The 26,521-nt window shown below is 45.2% G+C and overlaps 1 protein-coding gene across 2 annotated transcripts in view; it reads left to right on the top strand.

The window, feature by feature from the left end:
* The first annotated feature begins 4,257 nt into the window (after positions 1-4,257).
* The window catches only part of FANK1 (fibronectin type III and ankyrin repeat domains 1), a 71,054-nt gene continuing 48,790 nt past the window's right edge, over positions 4,258-26,521 (top strand). For both annotated transcript variants that reach the window (XM_050959628.1, XM_050959627.1), the window contains exon 1: positions 4,258-4,290. In XM_050959628.1, the coding sequence (XP_050815585.1) occupies positions 4,275-4,290 (16 nt within the window). In that variant the 5' untranslated portion in view covers positions 4,258-4,274. The remainder of the gene's footprint in view (positions 4,291-26,521) is intronic.

The raw sequence follows: 26,521 nt of genomic DNA, 5'->3' as shown, positions 1-26,521 counted from the left end.
AACTTTTCCACAGGGAAAGCTGTCTCAAATTGCCCCAGTCCTTCCTTTCACAGTCTTACCCCAAAAGGGAGAGATCAGAGACATTTCATTAAATTTTTATTTAAGGAACCCTTAATGAAGAACTTTAATGCACCATGGGCTTACCAAAAAAAACAGGTTTTAAGAATATTAAAATAAGAATATTTCTGTGCATTCAGTGAACAGATTTCCAGCAAAAGCTTCCGGTACAGGGGCTTCCAAAAAGTTCAAATATGTCACAGTTCCTACAGATTTCAACTTCTCTGTCTACTCTAAAGGTCCATTTACACTTGGACACTGACCATTACTAACAGTGGTTGTCAGCAACAGATTTTACCTTGAACCCATGCTGACAATAGTTTGACTGCTCATGTAGATGGGGCAACAACATTTTAGCAATGTTACCAAAAGCTTATTACATCACTATTCCATCATACTTTCTGCAATAATGCTAAAAATAGTTTTGACCCATGCACACTATCCACTTCCACACCAGTTCAGAAGGAACCTGTTGATGACAATGGTTGCCAAGAATGGGTCAATGTCTAGTGTAGATGTGGCTCCACAGAGTCCTGGGCTGTACAGCCAAATACAGGTGGGTCACCTGAGTGGGCACAGTCTGAGCACAGCATGGCCACCTACTTCTTAGAGAGAGTTCAAATATAGTATATCCTCAAAATATATATACTGTAGGGCAAATAACATCACCTCAGCCACTGAGAGGTACTTTGAGTTTCCTCCCAGATTGGAAATGAGACTTTTGCAGTATGGTATAGTTTCCTCACTGGTCCCCATTATACAATATACCAGTGATCTGAGAAAATCACCGAAACAGGAAGATCAAACAGCTTGTTGTATAACATATTTATTAGTATGGACTATGTGTATATGTTTTGATATGTTTAAGTAAATATATGTTAAATAAAACAGGTCTCAAAATGAGACTACATGCAGTGATGTGGTGTACTAGCACCTGTCCCCAGGTGTTCAGTTAGTAGCAGTATGAGTTTTAGACCCATTTTGGAAAATGTTCTAGAAGATCCCCATGGAAAAATGGTCTGACTGAGAAACAATAGTGGGAGTTTAGATCAACTCAAGACTTAAACAGTGAAGATGGGACAGCTGCAGTTGGACCCTGATGCCCTGAATTAGGCCTGTTCTATGTTTGTAACGTTGTCCTGGTATAACTATGCAGGTTAGGGGGGCTGATGTTTTTATCAATACAGTTATACCAGTATAAGCCCTTCTGTGGACCCAGTTATATTGGTTTAACTTATTTCACTTCTTGAACTGGAATAAGCTATACTGGTATAAGCACTTTTATACTGGTATAAATGCATCCACACTATAGGGGTATAGTTTGTAGCAGACTAGTAATTTATACTTGCATAAACTAGGCATGACGGTGTAACTGAGGTGGCAAACTTTTTAGTGCAGACAAGTCCTTAGCGTTCTGAAAAAGGAAGTATACAACTTCAGCAGTCTATAAATCCTGGTAAACTCCAGAAGGGACATTTACCCAGAGTGAAGACCGTGAGAAAGCATCAGCAGACCTGACAGTAGGAGGGAAAAATTCATGTAGCCTCCAGGTGTGCCTTATGGAGTACAGAGAAACATCTTTGTGACATCAGCACTTCTCCCTCCTACTCACCAGGGGAAACGGGAACTCTTGGCAAGAAAAGGAAATTCCTGCTGCTTGGTATGGTATGCTACCAACGTTCACATCATTTATGCTGTTAACTTCAGAGAAAGCAAATCTTTCCAGGCATTAGTTTTGGAGAGAGAAAATGTAGAGGGAATTTCTAGCATTTTAGAAAGAAAGAAACAGTGTGACTATGAGGCTAAATTCTATCTAGTGATACCTGAAGTAGTGTTGTAACAATGTTGGTCCCAGAATGTTTGAGACAAAGTGAGATGAGGTAATATCTTTATTGGATTAATTTCTGTTCGCGAGAGAGACAAGCTTTCAAGGCGACACAGAGTTCTTCTTCAAGTACAAGATAGTGCTCTTTTTCAAATTGCTACATATTAATAACATGGTTTCCAGACTTGTTTTAGAAAAATCTATTTGAGCAATTTTTTTGAGATATCTGCATTATCTGTTAACTAAAGATCCAAATTTAGGAGTTGCTCAGTTCTCTCTGCTCCAAATGAATTCAACAGTTGAGGATCCATCCTCCCATTCTTCCTCCCCTTCTTAAATAATTTTGTATACTACTGTCATCTCAGTAAAAATACATCTTAAGCTTCATGAAAAACAAAGTTTTGATCCACATTATGTTGTGGCATGCACACGCTTTCTTAATCCAAAATGGTCAGAGATGAAGAAAATTTAGCTTTCTTTACAGATACAGTCATTCCTCTGCCAGCAGCCTCGGTGCCCTTCTGACCCATAGACCATTGCACTAGAATCTATGTACTCCACCTCATTCAGCAGGTATCCCTCCTCCAGGAGCCATGGTACTCCCCTCAGCCACCACAGAGCCTTGTACTAGGATCCACCTACGTCATCTCACCCAGTAGATATTCCTCTGCCAGGAGACATAGTTTCCTCCTCTGCTCCATCTATGCTTCTAGCACAGGAGTTCTCACAACAATTTTTTTGATGGCCTCAGAGTGCAGCCACCAACTCTTGCAGGTGGCCACTCTGACAATTTTTCCTAAAATACTTAATTCATTTTAGGAAAAACAAATAAATACGCACATATACCTATCCAAATCATTGTCATTTATTCACGGAAGGGTTTTTTTTTTGTTGCAAACTCAATAATAAAAACAATGTACTGTTGTCTCTATTCTTTTCTGGACCTACACAGAATAGAAACACAAATAAGGTGCTTTTCATGGTCTTGTCTTTTGATGTTGTTTTTTTTTGCTTTTTTTGGTTGTTTTTTTAAATTAGACTTGCTAGCTTCTAAGTCTGCTGCTGTGAAAAGTGATATTTGTGTGTTATATCACTTTTCACAGAAGCAGACTTGCTAGCTAGCTGGGAGGCACTGAAAAGTGATATTAACAAACATACAAATATCACTTTCCAGAGCAGATTTACTCAGCCTCAGCAAGCTGGATGACAAATTAAGCCCTGGATGGGGAGGCAGTAGGGGCCAGGGACAATGGAGGCCAGGGCCAGCACTCACTGCCATGCAGCTGGAGCATGAAGCCCCAGAGCTGGAGCCTGCCACCCACCACCCCAGGGCTGAAGCTGGAAGTGTGAGCCCCATCACCCCCAGGAAGGTGGGGAAATCACACCAGCTGCCCACTCCTCCAGTGTTTGTGAAATTGTGGCTTCAGGGGGGGCAGGGGCGAACCTCTGCTGGCAGCACTGCAGGAGGAGCTGCTGCTTCCTCCCTATCACCGCCCAGAAAGTTTTGGCTGCAAGAAAGGTCCCTGGTGGCTGCGTTTGAGAAACGCTGTTCTAGCAGGAGCCACCAGCCACTCCCACAATATGTATCGCTCCACCAAGAGCCACACAATCCCTGCTTCCCCTCTCCCACTTTATATCTGCTGCCAAAAGCCACACAACCCCTTCATCCATTAGTATATCTACCATAAACAACTACAGCCCTTACGCACTGTGCGTTCCTTAACCCCTTGACTCCCACACCCTCTGCTTAGCCTTTCCCAGGAACATAAAGACCCCTCTTCATAAGGGACACTGAATCCCTCCACAGGGAGCAACGCACACCCCGTAACCACCTCCCGTCAGAGTCACTGAGATCCTGCACCCAACAGGTGTTACCAACTGGACCCACAGCTACTATGTAACCCTTCATCAAGGAGGAGTGGGGGGACAGAGGATTGGCCAGGGGCCTTGAGACCATTAGCAAACACATTCAGAGCGGGTAAAGGGGACCTGAGGACAGATGAGGGATGTGGGTCGGGGCTAGGGCACTGCTGGTTGATGGGGGCTCTATGACAGAATCCCATTGCAGGTGATGGCTTTCTGGGGGCTCCTGGCGCATGGATATACACTGGGTGGGTCAGGAGGCCTGGAAGTTCCGTTCTAGAAGCCTCTGACGGAGGGATACCAGGCGTTAAGCCGTTTATCGCCTTCCCTCTTTCGGCGGGCCAAGCCGCGGGGCAGGGGCGCTGCCGCGGCCCGATGTTCGAGGAGCCCTCTGGGCCTGTCTCCGCCTAGCTGTGGGCCGACCAGTCCCCCTCAGCGTTGCCGTGGGGACGGGACGCCACGCCGGGCTCCGCCCAGAGGTGAAGAGAGGCGGTGTAAGACATCCTGGGGTAGCCGCCGCCCGCCCTCCATGGAGCCGAGCAAGGGTGAGCGAGCCCGGAGAGGAAGAACCCGGAGAAGAGGGGACGCTGGGGAGAAGGGCGAAGTAGGGGCGTGGCGGGGGCGCTGGGGAGTGACCTGGGGGGGCTGGCAGAGGCGAAGTAGGGGGGTGGCCGGGGCGCTGGGCAGTGACCTGGAGGGGGCTGGCAGAGGCGAAGTAGGGGGGTGGCCGGGGCGCTGGGGAGTGACCTGGAGGGGGCTGGCAGAGGCGAAGTGGGGGGGTGGCGGGGGCGCTGGGAAGTGACCTGGAGGGAGCTGGCAGAGGCGAAGTGGGGGGGTGGCGGGGGCGCTGGGGAGTGACCTGGGGGGGCTGGCAGAGGCGAAGTAGGGGGGTGGCCGGGCGCTGGGGAGTGACCTGGAGGGGGCTGGCAGAGGCGAAGTAGGGGGGTGGCCGGGGCGCTGGGCAGTGACCTGGGGGGGGGGCTGGCAGAGGCGAAGTAGGGGGGTGGCGGGGGCGCTGGGCAGTGACCTGGGGGGGGCTGGCAGAGGCGAAGTGGGGGGGTGGCGGGGGCGCTGGGAAGTGACCTGGAGGGAGCTGGAAGAGGCGAAGTGGGGGGGTGGCGGGGGCGCTGGGCAGTGACCTGGAGGGGGCTGGCAGAGGCGAAGTGGGGGGGGTGGCCGGGGCGCTGGGCAGTGACCTGGGGGGGGGCTGGCAGAGGCGAAGTAGGGGGGTGGCGGGGGCGCTGGGCAGTGACCTGGAGGGGGCTGGCAGAGGCGAAGTAGGGGGGTGGCCGGGGCGCTGGGCAGTGACCTGGGGGGGGCTGGCAGAGGCGAAGTAGGGGGGTGGCGGGGGTGCTGGGCAGTGACCTGGAGGGGGCTGGCAGAGGCGAAGTAGGGGGGTGGCGGGGGGCGCTGGGCAGTGACCTGGAGGGGGCTGGCAGAGGCGAAGTAGGAGGGGGGCGGGGGCGCTGGGCAGTGACCTGGGGGGGGCTGGCAGAGGCGAAGTAGGGGGGTGGCCAGGGCGCTGGGCAGTGACCTGGGGGGGGGGCTGGCAGAGGCGAAGTAGGGGGGTGGCGGGGGCGCTGGGCAGTGACCTGGAGGGGGCTGGCAGAGGCGAAGTAGGGGGGTGGCCGGGGCGCTGGGCAGTGACCTGGGGGGGGCTGGCAGAGGCGAAGTAGGGGGGTGGCGGGGGTGCTGGGCAGTGACCTGGAGGGGGCTGGCAGAGGCGAAGTAGGGGGGTGGCGGGGGCGCTGGGCAGTGACCTGGAGGGGGCTGGCAGAGGCGAAGTAGGAGGGGGGCGGGGGCGCTGGGCAGTGACCTGGGGGGGGGCTGGCAGAGGCGAAGTAGGGGGGTGGCCAGGGCGCTGGGCAGTGACCTGGGGGGGGGGGCTGGCAGAGGCGAAGTAGGGGGGTGGCCGGGGCGCTGGGCAGTGACATGGGGGGGGCTGGCAGAGGCGAAGTAGGGGGGTGGCCGGGGCGCTGGGGAGTGACCTGGGGGGGGGGCTGGCAGAGGCGAAGTAGGGGGGGTGGCCGGGGCGCTGGGCAGTGACCTGGGGGGGGCTGGCAGAGGCGAAGTAGCGGGGTGGTGGGGGTGCTGGGCAGTGACCTGGAGGGGGCTGGCAGAGGTGAAGTAGGGGGATTACTGGGGGTGCTGGGGAGTGATGGGGGGCTGGCAGAGGCGAAGTGGGGGAGTGGCAGGGGCGCTGGGAAGTGACCTGGAGGGAGCTGGCAGAGGCGAAGTAGGGGGGTGGCCGGGGCGCTGGGGAGTGACCTGGAGGGGGCTGGCAGAGGCGAAGTAGGGGTGGCGGGGGCACTGGGGAGTGATCTGGAGGGGGCTGGCAGAGGCGAAGTAGAGGGATTACTGGGGGTGCTGGGGAGTGATGGGGGGGCTGGCAGACCTGAAATAGTGGGATGGCTGGGGAGTGACGGGGGGCTGGCAGAGGTGAAGTAGGGGAATCACTGGGGAGTGACCGGGGTGTGTGTGGCAGACCTGAAGTAGTGGGATGGCTGGGGAGTGACGAGGGGCTGGCAGAGGTGAAGTAGTAGGATGGCAGGGAGCTCTGAGGAGGTGGGTAGTAGCAAGGGTGTGGGGTAATGGGATGGCAGGAAAAACTGGGGATGTGACCCTGGCAGAGAGGATGGATGCTGGCTGTGGTTGAAGTAGTGGGATGGCAGGGGGTGCTGGGGATGTGACCCTGGAGAGGGGAGGGGAGGCGGGGCTTGCAAGGGGGTGGACTCATGGGATAGCAGAGGGTGCTGGGGCATGGCCCAGGAGGGGGTGGGGGCTGTCAGAGGGTGAAGTAGTGGGGTAGTAGGTAGGGGACGCTGGAGAGAGATGGAGGGGGCTATCAGGGGTGAAGTAGTGGGATGGCAGAAGCTGCTGAGGATTGACCCTGGAAAGAGGAGGGGATAGTAGAAATGGGTCGAGTAGTGGGATGACAGGAGGTACTGGGAATGTGACCCCACTGGCGAGAGGAGTGTGCTGGTGGTGGTTTAGTAGTGAGATGGCAGTTTGCACTGGAGATGCATGTGACCTCCGAGAGAGAAAGTGGTGCTGGTGAGGGGTGAGATAGTGGAGTGTCAGAGGGCACTGGGGATGTAAGGAGGGTGTGTTTGTGTGTGTAAAAGAAGTGAGAGAAGGGACAATGGCATTGAAACTCTTTAAAGAGGCCTCAGACACTGGAGGTCCATCTTTCAATGCCTGAATGAGCCAGAGAATGCGGAATGGAGTCTGGTTACAGATTGGTGTAAATCCTATAGTAAACCCCCAGTTCAAAGCCTTTCAATGACTTTGGATTCATGTATTCCAGAGAGCTAAAAATCTCCTTGTTTTCTTTTCTACATAGAACAGTGACAGAAATAATTCATATTTGTAATAAAATAGATAAAGCTGTATCAAAGACTATTGGGTTCTGTGAGTGGAACCTTTAAAGTTTAAAAAAAATTAACATATATGGAGCATTGTTACTGTATAGTCTGAAAAAGGGCATCGTAATAGTCTCCTTTGCCATTTTAATCTTTTTCTTGTTTGTTACAATTTTATGAAAATGATGGAGTTTTAGCCTGATATTTGGCCTGCAAACAGTATGTAAATATTATGAGTGAAATCCTGCCCGTTTGAGGTCGCTAGGAGTTTTGCCAATGGGAGTTTTGCAGTGAAGCCAGGATTTCACTCCATGTATGTTGTAACTACATAAGCACGTGTTGTAACAATGTGTCAGGTTGAATGGTGAGGCACAAACTGCATTTCCACTATATAAGTTATATAGCAATATACAAAAGCTATAATTTCAAGTATGTAATTTTCTGCATTATGTTTTGTTAATTATTAAAATATTTCTATTAGAATGTTGCTATTCTTAGAATGTATTTTAGATATATTAGTGGAAAGAATGCTATCCACCTGTTTCAAATGATCACTAGTCTATGGAATTTTAATAATTTTACATGATTTTAAAAAAACCCCTCTGTTGACTGATCATCTTGTTTGTCGTATATCTCTATACTATCACAATAGTGTTCATAAGGCGTGTCAGTGTGTCAGTTGTCTATTATGGTCTGCGGGGAGATGTTGCATGCGATGGGTACTGAGTTGCTGCGGATAATTCCTTCTTGGGTGCTGGCTGGTGACTCTTGCCCACATGCTCAGGGTTTAGCTGATCGCCATATTTGGGGTCGGGAAGGAATTTTCCTCCAGGGCGGATTGGCAGGTGCCCTGGAGGTTTTTCGCCTTCCCCTGCAGCGTGGGGCACGGGTCACTTGCGGGTGGTGTCTCTGCAGCTTGAGGTCTTCAAACCATTTTTGAGGATTTCAATAACTCGGTCCTGGGATAGGGGTTGTTATAAAATTGGATGGGTGGGGTTCTGTGGCCTGCCTTGAGCAGGAGGTCAGACTAGATGATCAGATTGGTCCCTTCTGACCTATGAGTCTATTTTATTAAATAAGCCAAAATCCTATAAATTGCACTGTGGCAGCCAAATAGCAGTGTCGGCCATATAGCAGTGTCTTGCAAATTGGCTGCCGAGGCACCAAATGTGGGGAGTGACGGGTGACACTTTACCACTGTGATGAAGATTTGTCTGTCACAAAATTTTTGTCTCGATTGAGTAGAATTTCAAAGTCGGACTGTAGAATGGCTGTTAGTACTGTCTAAATATCTACATGTTGAGATGATTGATGATAGAAAGATGGAGTTGGCCCCTGGTAAATTTGTTGCCTGTTCTGTTTATGTTAGAAAACGCAAGACCTCCTTTTTCTATTCCTTAGTCAGTAATGTAATATAACTGAGTTTTTATGTAGTCATTGATTCATACATCCTGCTTCCCAAATATTTTAGAATGTTAACCCAACTACAGAGATTAACCAACAGCAGGAGGACAGAGAAATTGAAGTACTCTGTAGGCAAGGGAAAAAAGAGATATTTTTGGTTGAGATTTTATATTAGATGGAGAATCAGTTAGACAGTGTTAGGACAGTCTGTTCCAGATGGAAGAAGTTGCAGATGAGAAGGTCGGGTGTGGACTAGAATGTCTGATGGGGCAGTGAGAAGTGTAATGGTAGATGAGTAGACAGACGCCAGATGTGTGAGCTCAGCTGAATAAAGCCAAAGCTTAACAAAGGTGGCAATTTTGAAAAGGATCCTGAAATAAATGGGGAGCCAGTTGAATTGTCTGGGGTGATGTGATCCTGCTTTTGTCTTCTCACTTGTAGGAAGAAGAGTTTCTCATATGCTGGAATTTGGCTTGCTAGGAATTGCGGAGGGAGGAGGCGCAGAGGGAGGCAAGAAAATATGAAAGGGACTGGTAACAGTCAGAGATAGGAGTGTAGCATAGATGAGGATTTCAACAGAGGCGGCAGTGAGGCACTTGCGTACATGCTTAGAGGCACAGAGGGGTGATGTTAGGTTTGCAGACCCAGAAGTTTTGGGAGGAAATGGAATATGGAATTCTAACCCTGCTGAAGTCAATGGGCATTTAGCCATTCATTTCAATGGAGCCAGGATTTCATCCACAGAGCTTGAAAGGCAAAGGTGACACTGCAGTTACAGACAGTGGAAACAAATTGGAAGTCAGTGGACTTATTCTGACTTCTCATTGGTTTTTCATATTAGAGTTATATAGTCCAAATGAAGAAAATTATTCTTTCTACAGCAGCAGCAGAAGTTACTGCAGACAAAAAACATTTTTGGCACTTCAACAAACACTATATCTAAGTCAGCGTTTCTCAAACTGGGGCCGCTACTTGTGTAGGGAAAGCTCTCGGCAGGCCGGTTTCTTTACCTGCCCCGTCTGCAGGTCCAGCCGATCGCCAATGGGAACTGCTGCAAGCGGTGGCCAGTATGTCCCTTGACCCATGACGCCTGGAGCAGCACCCTTTGGCCTGGTGCAGCACTTTTGTACTGACCACTCAGGGATACCACTATTTATCTCTCTCCATTCTGAAAACTGATAATTTATTCCTACTCTTTTAACGAGTTACTAATCCATGAGAGGACTTCCCTCTTATCCCATGACGGCTTACTTTTCAAAAGTCAATTTAAATTAAATACATTTTTTTAATTATATATTTTTAAGAAATCTAGACCTGTTATGTGTTTTGGTGTAACTTACATTATCCTTAGGTTAAATTTGCATTATCCTAACAAAACATTTACTTTATTCATATCTCTTTTATACATCTCATCGATCCTGACACTCCCCCCTGTAAATTCGAACATCCCCCCTAATTTCAATTCCTGGGGAAACTACTGCTTGGCCCCACAAGGATGTCTCCAGGGCTGAGCTCTTCCTGCTTAGAGCCAGTGAGCCAATATATATCTTTTCCCCCTCTCCCCGGGAAACTGGAGGACATTCTGGACATCCAACCCTGGTCTCTCCAGAGACAAAACTTGTTAACTACAGGTAGGTGAAAGCAGCTATCAAATCCCCCCTCATTCTTCTCTTCTGCAAACTAAATAAGCCCAGTTCCCTCAGCCTATTCTCATAAGTCATGTGCTTCAGCCCACTGATCGTTTTCGTTGCCCTGCACTGGACTCTTTCCAATTTTTCCACATCCTTCTTGTAGTGTGGGGCACAAAACTGGACACAGTACTCCAGATGAGACCTCACCAACGCCAAACAAAGGGGAAGGATCATGTCCCTCGATCTGCTGACAATGCTACTACTTATACAGCCCAAAATGCTGTTAGCCTTCTTGGCAACAAAGACACACTGTTGACTCATATCCAGCTTCTCTTCCACTGTAACCCCTAGGTCCTTTTCTGCAGAACTGCTGCCTAGCCATTCAGTCCCTAGTCTGTAGCAGTGCATGGGATTCCTCCGTCCTGAGTGCAGGACTCTGCACTTGTCCTTGTTGAACCTCATCAGATTTATTTTGGCACAATTCTCTAGTTTGTCTAGGTCCCCCTGTATCCTATCTCTGCCCTCCAGCGTATCTACCACTCCTCCCAGTTCAGTGTCATCTGCAAACTTGCTGAGGGTGCAATCCACACCATTATCTAGATCAGGGATCGGCAACATTTCAGAAGTAGTGTGCCAAATCTTCATTTATTCACTGTACTTTAAGGTTTTGCGTGCCAGTAATACATTTTAACATTTTTAGAAGGTCTCTTTCTATAAAAGTCTATAATATGTAACTAAACTATTGTTGTATGTAAAGTAAATAAGGCTTTTAAAATGTTTAAGAAGCTTCATTTAAAAATTAAATTAAAATGCAGAGCCCCCCGGACTGGTGGCCAGGACCCAGGTAGTGTGAGTGCCACTGAAAATCAGCTTGCGTGCCGCCTTCAGCACCCTTGCCATAGGTTGCCTACTCCTGATCTAGACCATTAATGAAGATGTTGAACAAAACCGGCCCCAGGACCGACCCTTGGGGCACTCCGCTTGAAACCGGTTGCCAACTAGACGTGGAGCCATTGATCACTACCCTTTGACCCCGACGTGCTAGACAGCTTTCTATCCACCTTATAGTCCGTTCATTCAGCCCATACTTCAGCTTGCTGGCAAGAATACTGTGGGAGACCGTATCAAAAGCTTTACTAAAGTCAAGGAATAACATGTCCACTGCTTTCCCCTCATCCACAGAGCCAGTTATCTCATCATAGAAGGCAGTTAGGTTAATTGGGCATGACTTGCCCTTGGTGAACCCATGCTGTCTGTTCCTAATCACTTTCCTCTCCTCAAAGTGCTTCAACATTGATTCCTTAAGGACCTGCTTCATGATTTTTCCAGGGACTGAGGTGAGGCTGACTGGCCTGGAATTTCCCAGATCCTCCTCCTCCCATTTTTAAAAGATGGGCACTCCATTAGCCTTTTTCCAGTCAACCACCGCATTTCTTTCTGTTCTCCTAATAAAATTTATTATAGCACTAAGGTTGACATTTTTACACAGTCTGCACAGGAGCTGTAATTCTACAACTGTGGTAAAGTGTGAATAACCTGCTTTTCATTTTCATTTTCTCCTGGTGATGTGACCAATTAATTGGTAAAAATCCAAGCCCAAAAACAAAAAAAAAAATTAACTCCAAAAAGGAGAGTAAGATAAGACTATAAAGGATAGATAAAGGGGAGAGGGATAGCTCAGTGGTTTGAGCATTGGCCTGCTAAACCCAGGGTTGTGAGTTCAATCCTTGAGGGGGCCACTTAGGGATCTGGGGCAAAAATTGGTCCTGCTAGTGAAGGCAGGGGGCTAGACTCAATAACCTTTCAAGGTCCCTTCTAGTTCTAGAAGATTGGTATATCTCCAATTATTATTTATTATAAACCTGAGGCAATATATTAAGAGACTGACATCTCAAAACTTCAATATATACTCAATGTACAATCAACATATATCAATGTATCACCAGTTGTGGTTTCTTTAGGACTGTCATTGTTTATGCTTTTGTAAGTTAGAAATTTAACACGTGTGTGTGTGTGTGTGTGTGTGTGTGTGTGTGTGTGTGTGTGTGTGTGTGTGTGTGTGTGCGCATGCACAGTTTAAAAAAAATTACAAATGCTAACTCACAGTTAGTGGTATAACATATGTTCACTTTTGTCAGTGCTATCTAAATACCCATTAATACAATTTATGAACTACACAGGCCATATCATCCACATACACCTCTACCTCCCTTGATATAACACTGTCCTTGGGAGCCAAAAAATCTTATCGCATTATAGGTGAAACCGTGCTATATTGAACCTGCTTTCATCCACTGGAGTGCACAACCCTGCCCTCCCCCCCCGGAGCACTGCTTTACCGCGTTATATCCAAAATCGTGTTATATCAGGTGGCATTATATCGAGGTAGTGGTGTATTAGAAGTACAGTAGAAATACATATGAGAAAAAACAGAGGGGGAGTTCACCAAAAAATAAATTATGGTCAGGCCAAACACAAGATTAGGGGATATAATTGTCTAGTGGCTTATTGCTTTTCACATTAAATTTCTGTTCGTTAATTTTCCAAGAAAAAAAGGTTTGCATGGCTCATCTTACTCAGCAAAACCACTTTTCAGCCTTAAAGCTTGTCTTTGCTTATATTTTCCTTTGGAGAATAACTTCCACAATGTTTGCACTAATTTGTTTATTTGAGTTCTGTACAAACAGTGGAAGGTGATTTAAGAGTTTGGGGTTTACAGAGGCAGTGAATCATTTATTGTTTGGTCAATATGTCAGTCTGTACCAGACTGGTGGTAAATAAATACATTGCATATGACATATTGATTCAACAGTTTAGGCCAAGGGTAGGCAACCTATGGCATGGGTGCCGAAGGCGGCACGCAAGCTGATTTTCAGTGGCACTCACTCTGCCTGGGTCCTGGCCAGCAGTCTGAGGGCCTCTGCATTTTAATTTAATTTTAAATGAAGCTTCTTAAACATTTTAAAAGCCTTATTTACTTTACATACAACAATAGTTTAGTTATATATTATAGACTTTTATAGAAAGAGACCTTCTAAAAATGTTAAAATGTATTACTGGCACACAAAACCTTAAAGTAGAGTGAATAAATGAAGATTTGGCACACTACTTCTGAAACGTTGCCGATCCCTGGTTTAGGCATATACCTTTATGAAGCTAGCCCAAAATTAAAATCAATTTTCATTTATATTTTCAATGTTATGAGATTTTCTTGTGGTTATGAAACAATCACAAATAAGTACCATTTTCTGACAGACATTCATAGTGCACCATAGTAAAGGTATAAAGAATAGGATTCCTTTGTTTATTTGATGAGTAAACTTAACTCATTAAGTTCAACAAGAATTACACATACAAATCAAGGGAAGACTACATTATACCCTTTCGCTCTTTTTGTACAACCCTTTTTAAATTGTATCAATTAAACTACTTCTCTCAGAATATTTTCACAATCAGTAAATGATAATTCCACATCATCTCAATTTAAAATGATGATATGGTAACTGGAATGCCAGTTTTAATCAAACTTTTGTTTTAAAATTAATACAGAATAAAAAGAAACCCAGGCTGTAATTAGATATATTACAAGCCAGTAAAAGTAACAGGGGCGGGAAGCAAGCAGTTCCTCCGCATATTCACATTTACTATTTCTCTAAATTATCAGCAAATGTTAAAGAAAGAAAGGTAACTAGGCACCTTCATCAAATAGTACAGAATTTGAAAGAAAAGGCCATCATCTCATGACTAAAATTGGAATCTTACACATTTTCACCCTAAGAATCTGGTACAGAGTCTAGAAAAAGTTTGACATTCTGAAAGACAGTTCATCTCCTCTTACTTCTTTAAGGAACAATCCCAATCCAACTCATAGACTCATAGGTCAGAAGGGACCAATCTGATCATCTAGTCTGACCTCCTGCACAAGGCAGGCCACAGACCCCCACCCATCCAATTTTATACAACCCCTATCCCAGGACCGAGTTATTGAAATCCTCAAAAATGGTTTGAAGACCTCAAGCTGCAGAGACACCACCAGCAAGCGACCCGTGCCCCACGCTGCAGGGGAAGGCGAAAAACCTCCAGGGCACCTGCCAATCCGCCCTGGAGGAAAATTCCTTCCCGACCCCAAATATGGTGATCAGCTAAACCCTGAGCATGTGGGCAAGAGTCACCAGCCAGCACCCAAGAAGGAGTTCTCCGCAGCAACTCAGTACCCATCGCATGCAACATCTCCCCGCAGACCATTGAGCAGACCTGTCTGGTGGTAATTCAAGATCAATTGCCCAAATTAACGATCCTATCATAACATCCCCTCCATATACTTATCAAGCTTTGTCTTAAAGCCAGGAAAGTCTTTTGCCCTACTACTTCCCTCGGAAGGCTATTCCAGAACTTCACTCCCCTAATGGTCAGAAACCTTCGTCTAATTTCAAGTCTAAACTTCCTAATATCCAGTTTATACCCATTCGTCCTCATGGCTACATTAGTACTAAACTTAAATAATTCCTCTCCCTCCCTAACGTTAACCCCCTTGATATATTTATATAGGGAGAGCATATCCCCCCTCAGCCTTCTTTTGGCCAGGCTAAACAAGCCAAGCTCTTTGAGTCTCCTTTCATAAGGCAGTTTTTCCATTCCTCGGATCATCCTCGTAGCCCGTCTCTGAACCTGTTCCAGTTTGAATTCATCCTTCTTGAACATGGGACACCAGAACTGCACACAGTATTCCAGATGGGGTCTCACCAACGCTGTATACAACGGTACTAACACCTCCTTATCCTTGCAGGAAATACCCCGCCTGATGCATCCCAAAATCGCATTTGCTTTTTTAACAGCCGTATCACATTGGCGACTCATAGTCATCCTGCTATCAACCAGTACCCCAAGGTCCTTCTCTTCCTCCGTCGCTTCCAACTGATGCGCCCCCAACGTATATCCAAAATTCTTATTATTAATTCCTAAATGCATGACCTTGCACTTTTCACTATTGTATTTCATCCTATTTCTATTACTCCAGTTTACAAGGTGGTTCAGATCTTCTTGAATAGTATCCCTGTCCTTCTCCGTGTTAGCAATACCCCCCAGCTTCGTGTCATCCGCGAACTTTATTAGCACATTCCCGCTCTTTGTGCCAAGGTCAGTAATAAAAAGGTTAAATAAGATCGGTCCCAAAACCGATCCTTGAGGGACTCCACTGGTGACCTCCTTCCAGTCCGACAGTTCACCTTTCAATACGACCCTCTGGAGTCTCCCCTTTAACCAGTTCCTTATCCACCTTACAACTTTCATATTCACTCCCAGCTTTTCCAATTTAACTAACAGCTCCCCGTGCGGAACCGTGTCGAACGCCTTACTGAAATCTAGGTAAATTATATCTACCGCATTTCCTTTATCTAAGTAATCCGTCACCTTCTCAAAGAAGGAGATCAGATTGGTTTGGCACGATCTACCTTTAGTAAATCCGTGTTGCAATTCGTCCCAATTACCATTGACCTCTATGTCCTTAACTACTTTCTCTCTTAAAATTTTTTCCAAGACCTTACATACTACAGACGTCAAGCTAACAGGCCTATAATTACCCGGATCACTCTTTTCCCCTTTCTTAAAAATAGGAACTACATTAGCAATCCTCCAGTCATACGGCACAACACCCGAGATTATCGATTGCTTAAAAATTCTCGCTAACGGGCTCGCAATTTCACTCGCCAGTTCCTTTAATATCCTCGGGTGGAGATTGTCCGGGCCCTCCGACTTCGACCCATCGAGCTGTTCAAGTACGGCCTCTACCTCAGTTGCAGTAATATCCACTTCCATATCCACATTCCCGTTTATCATCCCTCCATCATCGCAAGGTTCCTCACTAGTCTTATTAAAAACCGAGGCAAAGTACTTGTTTAGATGTTGGGCCATGCCTAGGTTATCCTTAACCTCCGTTCCATCCTCAGTGTATAGCGGCCCCACTTCTTCTTTCTTTGTTTTCTTCTTATTTATGTGGCTGTAGAACCTTTTACTATTGGTTTTGATTCCCTTTGCAAGTTCCAGTTCAATGCGGCTTTTAGCCTTCCTCACTTTATCCCTACATGTTCTGACCTCAGCAAGGTAGCTTCCTTTACTGATCCTGCCTTCCTTCCACTCCCTGTAAGCTTTCTGCTTTTGTCTAATCCCCTCTCTGAGTTGCTTGCTCATCCAGTTTGGCCTGCAACTCCTGCCCATGGTTCTTTTCCCCTTTCTCGGGATGCAGGCTTCCGACAGTCTCCGCAGCTGCGACTTAAAGTAATTCCAGGCCTCCTCCACATTTAAATCCACTAATTCCTCCGTCCAATCCACTTCCCTAACTAATTTCCTAACTCTTTAAAATTAGCCCTCGAGAAGTCAAAAACCCTAATCGCAGATCTACATTTGTTTATCCTTCCATCTAGTTTGAACTGAATCAGCTCATGATCACTCGAACCAGGTTGTCCCCTACCACCATTTCTTCTACGAGGTCCTCACTGCTCACCAACACCAAGTCTAAAATGGCATCCCCTCTCGTAGGTGCTTCAACTACTTGATGAAGAAATCCATCCGCTATCACATCCAGAAAAATCTGACCCCTATTATTCGTGCAAGTACTCGTCCTCCAGTCTATATCCGGGAAGTTGAAGTCCCCCATAATCACACATTTCCCCTTTGTGTTTACTTCATTAAAGGACATTAAAGAGGTCTCTATCCATATCCCAATCCGATCCCGGCGGTCTGTAGCACACCCCAAGCACTATCTCAGGGGAAGCTCTAGTTGCTTTTTTACCCAGCGTGATTTTTGCCCAGACGGACTCCGTCTTATCCATTCCATCGCATCTTATTTCGCTACATTTAATTTCATCATTGATGTACAAGGCTACTCCCCCACCTTTGCCTTTCTTCCTGTCTTTTCTGAACAGCACATAGCCTTCAATACCCGTGCTCCAGTCATGAGTACTATTCCACCAGGTTTCGGTAATCCCTATAATATCCGGCTTCACTTCCTGCACGAGTAACTCCAGTTCCTCCATCTTGTTACCTAGGCTCCTCGCATTAGTGTACAAACCTTTTAATTTTCGGCGTTTGGCGTCAGTGACATTCTTTCCCCCGTCGTGCACAAACTGTCTGCCACCAGCATCACCCGTTACTCTGGTTTCTACTCCACTATTCCTCCTTGGATCAAATCTTGGGGCCGCAAGGGTATCCCCGCTCACTTTGTTTACTTCCCTCTCCAGGTTATGTTCTGGCGTGGAGATCTCCCGAACATTTCCCAACCATCTCCCCCAACTTTCTAGTTTAAAGCCCTCTTGATGAGGTTGCCGAGCCTCCATCCTAGAATCCTATTTCCCTCCTTGCTGAGATGAAGTCCATCCTGAGCAAACAGTTGTCTATCCGTAAATGCGTCCCAGTGACCGTACATCCCAAAGCCCTCCTTATAACACCACTCCCTGAGCCATCTGTTGATCGCCATAATCTTGTCCCTCCTTCGTCGCCCCGCTCTAGGAACTGGCAGAATCCCACTGAAGATCACCTGAGCCTCGATGTCTTTAAGCCTCTTCCCCAGTCTGAAATAGTCCTCCTTGATACAGTCCAGTGAGTAACTAGCTGTATCGTTCGTTCCCACATGAAGGATAATCAACGGATTTTTTCCCGCTCCCGCTAAGATCGTATTCAGGCTCAAGTCCACATCCTGTATCTTAGCCCCCGGCAGACAGCACACTCTTCTGTTCTCCCGATCCGTTCTAGTTACAGGCCTGTCTACTCTTCTCAGTAGAGAGTCTCCAATCACGTAGACTTGCCTTTTCCTGGTGACAATGCGATTCTCCGGTCTATCCCCCACAGCAGCTGGCCGTGATTCCTCCGGATTTGTATTCGACCTCACAATCCTCCTAGGGCTCGTACTTGATGTTGCCTCCACTGACTGCTCCCCTCCATCTGCAGGACTAGCTGCTTGCCTCTTCTTCCTTGCCGTTACTCCTTCAGCAGCCCGCTGTGTTCCATCTTCATTTCCCAACTCAGCAAACCTATTCCTGAGTTCTATTTGTCCATCGCTGGCCCGTCTTATCCTCTGTCTGGTTCTCCTAGTGACATGCTTCCACCGTCCACTTTCCTCACCCAGCAGTCCCTCCTCAGAGTCCTTAGGTCCTGCTTTTGTCTGCTCGCCTGAGCTTGTCCCCTGTGCCTCATCATGTCTGTGTTCCATCATCTGCTCAAATCCCCTTCTAAACTCAGCCAGAGTTTCCACTTGCATCTCCAGTCCCCTTACCTTTTCCTCCAGCAGCTCTATCAGACGACACTTCATGCAGATGAAACTCCTTTCAGGTGCTCCCTCTAGGACCATGTACATGCCGGAGCTGCCGCACCCAGTCATCCTCAGTGTGTCTGCACCTGCTGCCTCTGCCTCCATCGTAGCGCTGCAACTCTGTGCCTGGCAATCCACAGCTCACACCGCACCGCAGGGCACCGACCAGCGCAGGGCTGCCTCTTCCCTGGTCTGCCTTCCTGGTTCCTCTGCCTTGATCTCCCCTGCAACCTCCCCCTGGAAACTCCCACTGAAACTCCCCTGTTAGCCGCTCTGTTCGCCGCCTCCTGTGCCGCTGCCTGAGTGCCTGGCTCCTTATATAGGACCCCTAATCAGGTAAGCCCCGCCCCCAACTCAGGGCTCAGCCTCGCTCTCAGCACACAGCCCCTAGCAGCCTGCACACACACACACACACACACACACACACACACACACACACACACACCACAAAAACCTGCTCCTCCAACAGCACTCCCACTGAAACTCCCCTGTTAGCCGCTCTGTGTGCCGCTGCAGCTGACTGTGCCGCTGCCTGAGTGCCTGGCTCCTTATATAGGACCCCTAATGAGGTAAGCCCCGCCCCCAACTCAGGGCTCAGCCTCGCTCTCAGCACACAGCCCCTAGCAGCCTGCACACACACTCACTCACTCACACACAAACACCACAAACTACAAAAACCACAAAAACCTGCTCCTCCAACAGCACTCCCACTGAAACTCCCCTGTTAGCCGCTCTGTTCGCCGCCTCCTGTGCCGCTGCAGCTGACTGTGTCATGCTATTCATGTCCTCTGAGCAATGTAATATTTGGCACAAGTAAGGTTTAATGTAATAAAAATACTTGATATCACAAAACTCTTTCGCTCTATTTGATGCAATTGTACCAAATGTTGTCTATCGGGGAGCTCAAAGTTAGCACACCAGACATTTTATACTCTGTCTTTGAAAACCTATACCTATTTTCAAATTATGAACAGTTAAAACATTATTCTTGTTTTAAGTAAGTCTAGTAGCAACTTGGCATGGAGCGAACACTGGCCATTGATCCTGGGCATTCCATGTAAAATGTTCACATTGGTCCTGTGAAATTACCATTGGCAACTAACAAAAGCAACTTTATTGCTTATGTGCTGCCTAAAATAACATTCTCTGGGCCTTATTTATCTGTCAGTATGACAGCAAGTGATACTACAGTTTCACTGGATGGATTTGTTGGCATATAAAAAAAAATCACAAGCCAAATAAATAGTAATATAATCTATGTTTACTGCCCCATCTTTTGAGAAAGCTATATTGAATGAGGAGCTCAGCCAGAAACAGGATTTGTAATATGCATGACAAATACTGGTTTGTTAAATGCTTATCACTTCCATGGATAAAGCACTATCTATAATACAGTTATCCTCCATATACTGATTTACTTTGGGCTCATTTAATACCTGATGATGTGTTTCTGGGTTTTTTTAATATATAGTGATGGGGCAAGGCCAGATGGCTACAGTAAAGTAGTGAGGAACAGGTATATTAACCAAACAAATCCCTGGTACCATGGTAACCAAATGGCAGTTGCTCCAGGTTAATCTAGACACCTGGGGCCAATTAAGATCCTTCTAGAAGGCAGTGAAGATAGTTAGGTTGATTGGGACACCTGAAGCCAATCAAGGGCTGGCTGGAACTAGTTAAAAGCCTCCCGGTTAGTCAGTGAGGTGGGTGTCAGGAGCTGTGCTGCTGGAGGAGTGAAGCAGTACAAAACCATATCAGGTGCAAGGAAGGAGGCCCTGAGGTAATGGTGAAGGTGATATTGAGTGGGGGCTGCTGTGGGGAAGTGGCTGGCCCAGGGAATTGTACATGTCCTATTTCCAAAAAGTCAGCTACCACAGTTGCTAATTTTAGGGTCCCTGGGCTGGAGCCTGGAGTAGAGGGTGGGCCTGGGCTCTCCCCTTCCTGATTAATCACTGAGATTGGGAGACAACAGAGACTGTGTGAGGGAGGATTGCTTCTTCTCACCTCTGTTGTTGGCTTATGATGAAAATGGCTCAGTAAGCTGTGACCCTTGCCTCTTGAGAGAAAAGGGCTATGTGGAGGGTCAAAGTGAGCCTCTGAGGCTAGCAGAATCCACCAGGAAGTGCAGGACCCACATGTATTTATATGCATAGCTATATATCTCAATTTTGTGAAGAATACCACTGCCACAGAAACTTAAACTAGGATTTTCTAGGCCACAAGCAGAAATTCTCTTGCTGTAAGTAAATTAAAACAGAAACCTACTACACATAGTAGTTTTCTTAAATTCTCAGAATGATGCTTTAACAAAAAAATTACTAAAGTCTCTTGATTTCCTCAGACAGGTACTGTGAATGACAAAAAAGACAAACAGACCTTATAAACATTGTATTTGCTAGGGAGAGCTGTACTAGGAGGCATCAGATTAGTTTTTTAAAATCTGTCAGGCAGAATCTAAAGTTACTTATTCTTGTAATCTCTTGCTTCAAATTCAATTTGGGAGTTTACTTTAACTTCTCTGGAGACAGTTGAAACTCATGAATAACCTAAAATAAAAAAGACCTGAGCCTCCCTTTTGGTGTAAATCTTTTTAATTATTTAAATGAACTACTCTAGCAGAATTACTCAGCATTTAAGGATTTCCTTGCTTTGCATTATCAGCTATTCCTTCTTTGAATCTGATATATGAATCGGGAGAAAAAAATAAAGACTAAGGGCTATACTTACTTGCTGTGGCAAATTTCTGCCATCCTTACTCAAGCTAATTTCAGTGAGACTCTTCCAGAGTGTTGTGATACACATTGCAAGTAAGGGTGCTAGAATTTGGCCCTAAAAGAATAAAATCATGGAAAAGGTGATAAGAATAAAGAGCTATTCATATGAAGTTTAACCTTAAATTATTATAAATACAAACACATACTTATACAGAAAAAAATATTTTTAGAATAGAAAACTATTCCTTCAGTTTAAAAAAGTGATGTATAATGGAATAAAAGGCTCAAAGTTGCAGGTGCTGAAGGCATTGTTGCCCACTCGAGGTAACTGTTTTTGATCTAAGGGGAAATAGCTTTGTTTTTATACCGAAAGCTTTATTTTTGGGATAAACATGCTATTCAGTTTCCTACTCCTGGGGGCATTCTGTGCCAAAAAATTAACAATTCTGCACACAATATTTTCAAATTCTGCAAAATTCTACATATTTTATTTGTGAAAATAGCACAATATAATCAGTTTTTCTTATTACTAGAAATTTCAATTTGAGAATACAGTGATTTCTTTATACTGAATATTGGCTACAAAAATTGCTAAAACTTTAAAACAGAGGGCCTGACTCTGCACATCACTGCTTAATTTGCTGACCAATATTGTCCCATTGTTTCCTTGTACTCTCCTGTCTTCCTATACCCTTAGTTATGCTTTGTTTTATACTTCGATTGTAAGTTCACTGGGGCAGGAACTGTCTTTTTATTCTGTTTATCCCTAGCAAAATGGGATCTCAGCCCACAGCTGGGATCCTATGCAGTATAATCATACAAAGAACAAACAACATATGCAGGCCAATCCCATCAACTTTACTAAAAGTTCGGCATGGATAAGGCCACAAGGTTGAAATCTTGGCCACTGACTTCAGTGGGGCCATGATTTAAGTCCACGTGTTCAAAAATTAATTGAAAATGGTGACTGTAGTAATGTCATGGGATTTTCTGGGTCCTAACTGGCTACCACTTTAAAATAATAGCATTTTAAAGAAATATAACACTGTCCAAATGTAGTTGAAAGTCACTATACTAGAAGAAAAAGAACAGGAGGACTTGTGGCACGTTAGAGAATAACAAATTTATTTGAGCATATGCTTTCATGGGACAGCCTCCTGATGCCAAAGCAAAACTAAGACTTATTTTCAAAGCATGAGACATTGACAAAGTTCAGTTACAGTGTACAGAGTACAGTGATTAAAGGAAACCAACCATGTCAATTTCAACTGCAGTCAAATCACAAGGGAAAAAGTGCCAAACAAAGGACTAACCAGTGAGAAAAAATCTTACTTGTGTGCTTTCCAGAGGATTACAAACAATAAAGAGAAACATTTAAAAAGCAATTATTTAATTTGACAGTTTTTTCAAATATCTGATTGCAGGGTAGGTTAATTTAATAGAAAGCAATTTAAATCAGTTGTTTGAATTAAGATTAAAAAACCTGCTTTAAAGCATTTTAATAATTTTTTGCTTTTCTAAACTATTTTATTAAAGACTTCTTCATTTTCATTGGCTGGTACATGAACCAAAAGTAAACCTTGTCAGCAGTCAGATGAGTTGTTTTAATGGAACATCAACTTTTTAAAAATAACAGAGAAATAAAACACACTTCTGTTTGACGATGTGATTGTTAATGTGTAGAAATTTAAAAGGGAATTTAGGAGCTGGTGTAAACCTGAAATAACTTTTTTTTTTTTTTAACGGACTAGATTTCAAGTTGACAGTGTCTTTTTAAAAGGACACTGTCAATTTAAATTTGTCCCAAAACTCTGCCAGAACAAACTTTTACAAAACTAACACCAACAGGTATTTCCTTTATTATTATTGTTGTTGACAATTAAAACAGGAGTGGTAAAACAAATAAGCATTCTCTTGCACTGTTTTACACCTAAATATTTCAGCTATGGAAGCCTGAAGCTGACTTCATTGATTTTCACTGTCCATGCCAAAAGAAGTGCAAATGAGATCAGCCCCTAAAGTCTTTTTCCACAGCTCACCACCAGATGTCTGGGAGAGCTCATTCTGATTCTGCTTACACATACTTTCAGGAGAAAGGCCTAAAGGCACCTGATATGGGACCTCACCCATGGGATGAGTCCTATAGACAAAACCAGGAGGCTCAGTAGCAATAGACATTGAGCTAGAGTCAGCCTTGCACACTCTACCAACATGGATATTAGGTTCTGGATCTTGTGGAATACATTCAGTGATAGACAGAAATTGCAACACATGTCTATGTCCACTGCCACATGAACTGCCTTTGTTAAGGGAGTCAAAGAGCACTTCTTGTGGTTATCACATCTGTGTGCTTGAAGCAGATCCAGCATCCTGATTGTGGCACGGTGTGGTGCTGCCTGGGTAGAGTGCTGATCAAGATGTCATCTAGGAAGAGATACACATCTGAGTCTGGCTGTTATTGCCACCAGAAACTTGGTAAAGACCTTGAGGGCCAGCAAAAGGTGTTTGGCACTGATAGTGGACCGTGCCTACAATGCAAGGACTGTACTGTTCAACATACTCATAAATGATCTGCAAATTTTGCCACCTCGCTGTTTACCCATTTTTCCAGATGATACAAAACTATTCAAGATATTAGGTCCCAGGCAGACTGCGAAGTTTTACAAAGGGATCTCACAAAAATGAGTGACTGGGCAACAAAAATGGCAGATGAAATTCAATGTTGATGCAAAGTAATGCACATTGGAAAACCAATCTTAACTATACTTACAAAATGAAGGAGTCTGAATTAGCTGTTACCACTCAAGAAAGAAATCTTGAAGTCATTGTGGATAGTTCTCTGAAAACATCCACTCAATGTGGAGCGGCAGTCAATGATTCCCAACGTTGTGTTTGCTTTTTTAAAAAGAACAGGAGTACTTGTGGCACCTTAGATACTCGCAAATTTATTTGAGCCTAAGCTTTTGTGGGCTCCAGCTCACTTCGTCGGATGTAGTCCATGAAAGCTTGTGCTCAAATAAATTTGTTAGTCTCTAAGGTGCTACACATACTCCTGTTGTCTTTTGCTGATACAGACTAACACGGCTGCTACTCTGAACTCTTTCCCTTTTTTTAAGAAAGTGATAGATAAGACATATCATATTGCCTCTCTATAAATCCATGGTACATGTACACCTTGAATGCTGTGTGCAGATCTGGTCACCCCATCCCAAAAAAAGATATATTGGAAATGGAAAAGGTACAGAGATGGGCAACTAAAATGATTAGGGGTACGAAACAGGAGGATAAATTAAAATGACTGGGAACTTTCAGCTTAAAAAGAGACGACTAACAGGATATAACAGAAGTCTATAAAATTTTGACTGGTGTGAAGAAAGTGAATAAGGAAATGTTATTTAATCCTTCACATAACACAAGAACTAGAAGTCACCCAATGAAATTAATAGGCAGCAGGTTTTAAAAAATCAAAAGGAAGTACTTCTTCACACAACATACAGTCAACTCGTGGAACTCTTTGCCAGGGGATGCTGTGAAGACCAAAACTATAACAGGATTAAAAAAAGAACTAGATAAATTCCTGGAGAATAGGTCCATCAGTGGCTATTAGCCAGGATGGGGAGGGATGCAAAACCATGCTCTGAGGGTCCCTAGCCTGTTTGCCAGAAGCTGGGAATGGGCAACGGGATGGATCACTTGATGATTCCCTGTTCTGTTCATTCCCTCTGAAGCACCTGGCCTTGACCACTGTTGGAAGACAAGATACTGGGCTATATGGCCCATTGGTCTGACCCAGTATGACCATTCTTATATAAAAATTAGTTATAATAATAATAAAAATGTTTAGTACAGAAACTCCCCAACATAATGACCTCTCAAGATAGCAACAATGTGAGATAACAACCTTGGCAAATAATGCATTTTAAAAATCTTGACCTACTAGGAAACATGTAAGTTTCCATTCCCAGTCACAAATCTAGCATTCTGGAGCAATGTCACTAAAATATAGTCCAGCAAACAAATGTTTATTTAACGTGCCCCTCACTTTCCCTTCACCGCACCCCACTCACCAGTGTTGTCCTTGGTCAGTGGAGACTCAGAGTTCAGAGGTGTTTTCACGTGAGTACACCTCCCAGGTGGGGGGGCAAGAAGGCACCTTGCTCGTCCCTCCAGCTGCTCACTGTTCGCTCTGGCCATGGCTGTTCATTGTGCCACCGTTCACTCCACCACTCTGTTGCCAATGGCCCTGTGCAGTCATCTTCTGCTGCCACCTGTCACTGTGACCTCTGTGAGTTGGTCTCTTGAGGTTCTGCCAGCTCTCAGTGATTTCAGCTGAGCTCTCAGCGAGGGAACCTCACTACTAGTGTAGTCTGGGTGTCGTTTACACAAACACTGTACCCACAGCAGGACTAAGCACGTAGACCTGATTATCAGTGATTTCAGCTGCAGTGGTCGCTTAACAGAACAAAAGACTATCTATGGAGCCTAATCAGCTCTGTCTTTAAAACAGTGGAGATGAACAGGTCCCCACCCTCTCTCTTGATGCACTCAGTCAGCACAGGCTAAGGACAGTTCTACTGCCCTTTACTCATACAATAAGAATAACAATATTTCATTCCCCGCCAATGCATTCAAGTGATTTGTAACCCAACCCCAGCCAAAATCTATCACTTGGGCAACACAGCTCTGGATACTAAGGTAGATTAGGTGTGAATGTAAATACAGTCTGGTCCTGAAGCCTTTCCCCCCAGCCTCCAGCTCATCATTAGCTGTCAGGGAGAGCTCATTTAGACTTTACTTACAAATTATCATTTGAAATTAAGTTGGCCAACATAATTGAAATGAATGCACTGACATTGTCATAAAAAACAGCTGTATAAGGAAGCTAGTCTATGTTCATACTTTTCAAATCTATTATACTTTCAGATACTTGTATTTTATCATACACTTTTAAAGTGTGTATTAATGTTTCAATTTCAATTCAAATTTCCAGTCACTAAATTGGCATGTTTCCGAGTAGCAGTCGTGTTAGTCTGTATCCGCAAAAAGAACAGGAGTACTTGTGGCACCTTAGAGACTAACAAATGTATCTGAGAATAAGCTTTTGTGGGCCCACTTCATCGGATGCATAGAGTGGAACTTGTAGTTTGAGACAGTTTGACAAGAAAGTGTGAGGATACTTAACATGAGGAAATAGATTCAATGTGTATAATGGCTCAGCCATTCCCAGTCTCTATTTAAGCCTAAACTGATTGTATCTAGTTCGCATATTAATTCAAGTTCAGCAGTTTCTAGTTGGAGTCTGTTTTTGAAGCTTTTCTGTTGTAAAATTGCCACCTTTAAATCTGTTACTGAATGGCCAGAGA

This window comes from Gopherus flavomarginatus, chromosome 6 (genome assembly GCF_025201925.1).
Source record: "Gopherus flavomarginatus isolate rGopFla2 chromosome 6, rGopFla2.mat.asm, whole genome shotgun sequence".
In the NCBI taxonomy this organism is placed as follows: Eukaryota; Metazoa; Chordata; order Testudines; family Testudinidae; genus Gopherus; species Gopherus flavomarginatus.
The sequence above is the reverse complement of the archived record's forward strand: the minus strand, read 5'-3'. Positions and strand labels throughout refer to the sequence as shown.